This window comes from Herpailurus yagouaroundi, unplaced genomic scaffold, assembly GCF_014898765.1.
Source record: "Herpailurus yagouaroundi ecotype Mexico unplaced genomic scaffold, PumYag 28, whole genome shotgun sequence".
NCBI lineage: Eukaryota > Metazoa > Chordata > Mammalia > Carnivora > Felidae > Herpailurus > Herpailurus yagouaroundi.
Window position 1 is genome coordinate 64,397,850 of NW_024412376.1, and position 6,876 is coordinate 64,404,725.

The 6,876-nt window shown below is 34.0% G+C and overlaps 1 protein-coding gene across 10 annotated transcripts in view; it reads right to left on the reverse strand.

The window, feature by feature from the left end:
- The window catches only part of BLTP1 (bridge-like lipid transfer protein family member 1), a 220,428-nt gene that overhangs the window by 59,597 nt on the left and 153,955 nt on the right, over positions 1–6,876 (reverse strand). For all 10 annotated transcript variants that reach the window (XM_040474633.1, XM_040474632.1, XM_040474634.1 and 7 more), the window contains 2 exons: positions 3,272–3,516; positions 783–888 (listed from right to left, as the gene is read on the reverse strand). In XM_040474633.1, the coding sequence (XP_040330567.1) occupies positions 783–888; positions 3,272–3,516 (351 nt within the window). The remainder of the gene's footprint in view (positions 1–782; positions 889–3,271; positions 3,517–6,876) is intronic.

A 6,876-nucleotide genomic window follows, 5' to 3' on the forward strand; every position in this document is an offset into this window, starting at 1 on the left:
CTCCCGGACCGCGAGATCGTGACCTGGCTGAAGTCGGACCCTTAACCAACTGCGCCACCCAGGCGCCCCTAGTCAACTTATTTTCCATCCTAATACTTAATACTTCATCTTGTGAATTAAAGATCAGTTAAACATTTTTTTTTTAATTTTGTTTTTCAACGTTTATTTATTTTTGGGACAGAGAGAGACAGAGCATGAACGGGGGAGGGGCAGAGAGAGAGGGAGACACAGAATCGGAAACAGGCTCCAGGCTCTGAGCCATCAGCCGAGAGCCTGACGCGGGGCTCGAACTCCGGACCGCGAGATCGTGACCTGGCTGAAGTCGGACGCTTAACCGACTGCGCCACCCAGGCGCCCCAGACATTTTTTAAAATCAAACATACACTTCCTATTAAGAAGTAAAACTGTAATTAAGAAGCCCATTTGTAATCTACTCTTGAGGCATAACAAAAATATCATAAGGGTTGCTATAGAGCATGCAGAGTCACCATATGGTATAAAGTCAAAATCTTAATATTGATCTAAATCTTGTTTCCCAAATGCGTAAGATTAGTTTGGTTAATAGACATACACTACTCGCTCTTTTTGTGGTGGCAGGCAGAGAAAGTATAAAGGAGTTTTGTGAAGTTTATAAATCATAAATGTATGTATTACACATGACAAAAGTAAGTAATAAGCAAAAGAATCTGTAGGTGGAAAAGCCAGAAAAGGAATGCAGAGTTTAAATATATCTAAATGACAGGATGAACGCTCATACCATGGAAGGTATGAGATTATCTTACCAGAAACTTTCTGTATTACTTCATTAACTTCCTTCATGAACACTTTCTGCACAAATACCAAGTGGTTTAGCAGATCGGTTGTGAGATTATGTTCAAAAGAGCCAACCTGCCAAAACAAAATCAGAATACTAGATTAACACTACTGACTCTATTTGTTTTAAATACATCTTTTGCTCACATAAGTCATCCAAACTCTGAAGAAAAACAATGAATTATCTACATACTATTTGAGAAAGGTTATAAAATATTCACATTGCCCAATACTTTACTGGTCTGACATTATTATAGGCCATTCCTTAAATGTATTTTTTAAATAACAGTGGCCAATAAGGTTTTTTGTTTTCTATCTTTTGAAAAAGAATGAAATTTATACTTTATGTTACCTGCTAATATCAAAATTGGAATTTTGTCCAGGGTGGTGTCTTTTTTCAATGACTACTGTTGTAGTGTTTAGAACCATGGACAAGTATCATTACATGTAAAAGTAAATTTATTTACTCATTCAAATATTTATTGACCATCTACTTTGTGTACCTCATTAGATGCTAAGGTGAATAAAAACAATAAAATTATGGCTCTCTCTCTCATGAGGCTTACATTTGCATGATTTAACTAATCAGATATACTCAATCAGCTTTAATATATGCCCTATGATTAGTATAAGGCATAAAATTTCTGGGGAAAATTAATAAACAGATTGAACAGAAAGCAGGTCCTAACTGAAGTTGAGTATTATAGTAAAGATAGTTTGAAACACCCTTATGAATAAAGGAAATGCTTCAAATTTGCTACTTTGACAGCATTCATATTTTTACCAAAAATTAAGAGTGCAAAATAGGTTCAGTAGTCTTTAATTAAATGAGAAGTCACATAAAGTCTAAGTTGCCCTGGACACTTTATTTTTTATAGAATAGTCCAAAATGGGCTAAGGTGATTTTCATGTGTGTTTATTTCAGGCCATAGTAAACCAGGCAACTCTCTGAGGAATGCAATTTTAGATTCCTTCAAGTGTTTATAATTAACTGCATTCTTAGCAAATCTGGGATTGTGTTCTGCCTCAATTACAAACTTTATCCCTTTCTAATATTAGTAAGGAATTATGCAACATACTGCATTAGATTTATTTTCTGTCAAATGAAACATTTATAATAGTATTGCTAAACTAGAATTTGGAGTGCTTATTTTTCAGAATAGAAAGCACAAATGCAATATGCTTTATAATCTACCCATTAAGTTACTTATTTAAGTTTTATTCATTTACTTTAGGGAAAGCAAGCTAGTGGGGGAGGGGAGGGCAAGAAAGAGAGAGAGGGAGACAGAGAGGGAGAGAGAGAATATATTAATCAGGCTCCATGCTCAGCGCAGCGTCCGACATGGGGCTTGATCCTATGACCCTGGGGTCATGACCTGAGCTGAAATCAAGGGTCAGACACTTAACCAACTGAGCCAATCAGGCACCTCTATAATCTACCTTTTAAATAAATATCTGACTTCTACAATCTTGTACACATTTTTTTTGTACATTTTCACACAGAAATCCCAACTATTAGAGAGATGCTAGGGTAAGCAGGGTCTAACGAAGGCAAACCAGACTTAAATATCTCCTATAGCTGTAATATTTCTAGCAAAGAGCTCAAGAGCATTCTCATAAATGCTTCACATTCTAAAGAATAAAACTCAGAAAACAAATAGTTATAAAATTGCCCTTTGATAAAGTTGAAATTGTTTCTGACAAACTGACAAAGGAAGCTGAGACAGCACTGTGCATGAATCCTACATCTCTCACTTGATAATGGGGAGATTTAGGGACAGTTATTTAATTTCTCTCAGCTTCAAATTTCTACTGTATCAAATTAGTATAATAACAGATGACCTACTGAACACAAATCAAACAAAAAATATATATCCAAATGTTTTCTAAACTTGTGACAGTTGTGCCAATATAAAGTGAAAAAATGATAAAATCAGGTATGCTGGCTTTCAACTTCCCTTAGTAAAGAAATTAGTCTGTGAATTTGACTGTAATTATTTTATCTGTCTGTATCACCTTTATATTGTTAATAATTATGTATACCTGATGAATAGTGTAACCTCCTAAAGGCTCAGTTTCTTCACTTACAAGATGAGAATATACCTACCTCTTAAGATCGATTTAAGTATTGTACAAGTCAATGCATATAAATATTAGCTTTTTTATAATCAAATGAGCCATAAAAATATTACAGAGATGGATGTGAAATCTAATATAAGAAATATAAATTCAAAGATGACTAATACAAAAAAGAAATGTTTAAATGAAACTATAGAGAAAGAGGCAGATATATACACACATGTGCACATACACACACACCAGATTCAGTTCAGAATTCTATAAGAATAAACGATTTAATGATCTGTCTTAAAAGTTTGGATCACTACATATTTTGGTATGCCTAAACCTTAAAGACTCCTAAATGATAGAGTGTAAGAAAATTAAAAAGTAAACTTACTTCTGCCACACAACGTAGGTAATTTCCCTGTAAATAGTACCCTTGTTTAGAAGGTAGTTCATCTATACTCCACACCTGATCTGAATAACTATCATGCTCTTCCATTATATATTTTCCTGACATAGTAACAGGAGGAAGGTTGAGACTGGCAGAAGGAGGAATGGTTGACATATCCGTGGCAGAAACTTTTGAAGTAAAACGTAATCTGTGATTTGGCAGCTCAAATGTAAATCTGGTCTGTGCACCTGTAAAAAATAAGAAAAGTTATTGTTTGTTCAGGTGCTCATTCACTCCTTTGTTCAAAACATGGTTTCTAAAAAAATGTATACATATCCCAAATGAAATAAATCTTTAAATATATGTGTGGGTACTATAAAGAGTCAGTCAGTATTATTAAGCCAGCAAATATTTACTAAGCCTACCAGGTGCCAAGCACTGCGTTAGGTGTTAGAGAGACCCTTACAAATATTCTTTATTTCGTAGAAGGTAGAACAGAAAGAAACTGCCCTTACCACAGAAGAGTTTTAACATGAGAAATTAAGTATTAAAAAATTCCAATCCACATTCACATTCATATTGCTTTATTAACAGAGAAGTTAGCAGTTAACAACTTGCCTCCTGATCCTGATTCAGTATGGAAGGAAATAGTGAAAATTGTCAAGTCATTAAATTGTACTCAGGTATAAAATTACAATACAAATTCATCAGGCATAAAATTATATAATCCCATGTAGTTGTGACCTTAACAATAATTATTAATGGTCCCGTATGCCAAATAAGGATACGGTATGAGTTTTAGTTTACTAAAACTACTTAAATCAACAATCTAGCATGCAGTTGTTCAATTATAATATGCAACCTACACTGTTATTCAAGCCATATCTCTCCAACTACTTCTGGAGGCGTTAAAAAGTAGAAGAAGCCTTGTTAAAATCAAGATCTATTATTGCCCATTGCATACACTGTACTAGTATAGTACTGTATACTAATGTATACACGCGTGTGCCTTTCCAACAACAAAATCTTATATTGTTCTATACGTTACCAATTCTCTACACGCAAACATCATTAAATAGCCTATTTTGCCTACATACATATTAAAATGTAATAAACATTCCTAGTGTTCTCAATTGTGCCAGAAATAAATCTTTTTCAAAATACTAGTAGGAGGTCACCTCCTTCCTATATGTTACATTCACTATATTCACTCACTATACAATAATATGAGTTAGCCATAAATAGAAAAATGCTCTTTCATCAACTGGTGCAATTGTGGATAGCCAGATAGGTCAAGACTGCTCTGATCTTCTCTTACTAACTCCAACAAGGCAGCCTCAGTGACCATCACTTGCCAGCTGCAAAAGGTGAGGGCTATTTACCACAGTAACTACCACTTCCATTACTGCCACCAGAATTATCAAATAAAAACATCAAGATTGAAGTAATCCTAGGCCTCAGGTCATCTCTTATCACTAGTACAGTCATTCTTTTACTACTTCTGTCCCGTTCCTTCATTTCAAGAGAATTATATGTTCTTATCAGTCTGGATATTTGATAATACACTTACTTTGCACCTAAATATCTTCCTAGTTCCAAACTGCCTATTGGCTTTTGACTTACTGCCCTCTGTCAACTCTCCTATTTCTTGGATGCCCTGAATAAATGGCCAAGGTGAGTCTACCCTGTTGTCAGGCCAATATCTGAAGGCCTGATCTTCTGACTCTGCTAATTCTGGAAACTCACTTCACAGTGTTTCTTTCTTCTAGTTAACAAAAGGATCTAGATGTTCAGAAAAATCCCTCTCAATAAAAAAAAATAAAACAAAACAAAACAAAAAAACCTAAAATGTTCGGAGTTCGAATAAAAATATACACATATATATAAATAAATATGTGTATGTATTTATATATGTGTATGTATGCAAAATTTTAAACTACTAATACAACATGTTAATGGCATAAAGGAGAAAAAAACATTTTAATTTCAACAGCTGTAGCAAAAAGCATCTGATAATATTCACCTACTTTTCTTCATAGAGACACTTAGCAAACTAGGAATAGAAGTAAATTTTTTTAACCTGATAAAGGGAACCTTGCAAAACCTTACAGCAAACATCATATTCACTGACGAAATATTGATTTCCGTTAAAAGAATGAGAGATTAGGATGCCCATAATACCCCCTTTTTCTCAACATTATAGTAGAAGCACAGTAAGAAAAAGAAAAATTCTTAAAGACTAGAAAGGAAGAAACAAAAGCCTCATTTGCACATGGTACAAGTATCTACTTAGGAAACTCCAAACTATCTTATTACCAATAAGAAAATAGTTTAATATGGTTGAGTATAAAACTGACATAAATTGATCAAGCACATTTGTACATACTACCACCAGTTTAGAAAATGCCATTTTACAAAATATCCCCTTTGTAGTAACTAAACAACAACAATAACACAAGGTAGGGGGTATCTACACAAATAAATATATCTTGTAACAGAGGCACAAAAACCTTAAGTTCAAAACTTTTAAACTTTGTAGAAAAGCATTGAAGAAAACCTAAAGAGACAAAGAAATACATATTCAAGAATAGAAGGGTAAATATTGCATCAATTCTTGGTATCAATCAATACTGTCAATCGTCTCCAAGTAAATCTACGGATTTAAGGGGCGCCTGGGTGGCTCAGTTGGCTAAGCGTCCGACTCCGGCTCAGGTCACGATCTCACAGCCCGTGAGTTCGAGCCCCGCGTCAGGCTCTGGGCTGATGGCTCAGAGCCTGGAGCCTGCTTCCGATTCTGTGTCTCCCTCTCTCTCTGCCCCTCCCCCGTTCATGCTCTGTCTCTCTCTGTCTCAAAAATAAATAAACGTTAAAAAAAAAAAATTAAAAAAAAAAATCTAGGGATTTAATTACATTCCTATAAAAATGCAAATAGGTTTTTTCAGAGAATTTGACAAACTGATTATAAAATTTATGTGAAGGAACAAGTAACCAAAAATAACCAAGATAACTCCTAAAACAGGAAATGTCAGGTAGCAATATGATACTGAAAATAGCTGGTGCAAAGAGGTCACCAGTAATGGTGCAAATAGGCCAATGAAGCATAATAAATAACTCTGAAACAGACCCCACATGTATCAACATGTAATAGATGACCAAAATGGACTATGTATCACTGAAAAAAAGAAAAGTCAATAAATGATGCTGAAATAATTGATTAAACTAATCTGCACCAAATTAAAAAAAAATCAATTCCATATAGATGATGAACTTAAAAGGAAAAATTTAAAAACATTTAATAGAAAATATAATAAAATATCTTCATGATCCTGGGAAGAGAAGGATTTAAGATATAAAATTACACATCATATAAGAAAATACTGGTAAATTCAATTATTTGAAAATTAAGAATATCTACTGATCAAAAGACAACAAAGTGAAATAAGTTTCTAATGGTGTGACAATATATGTTAAATTTATAACATCAAAAGCTTAACATACAAAACATAATTTCTGTGAACCAAAACAAAATACAAATGACTCAATGGTAAAACAGACAGACAAACACACACACACACACACACACACACACACACACACACACACACACA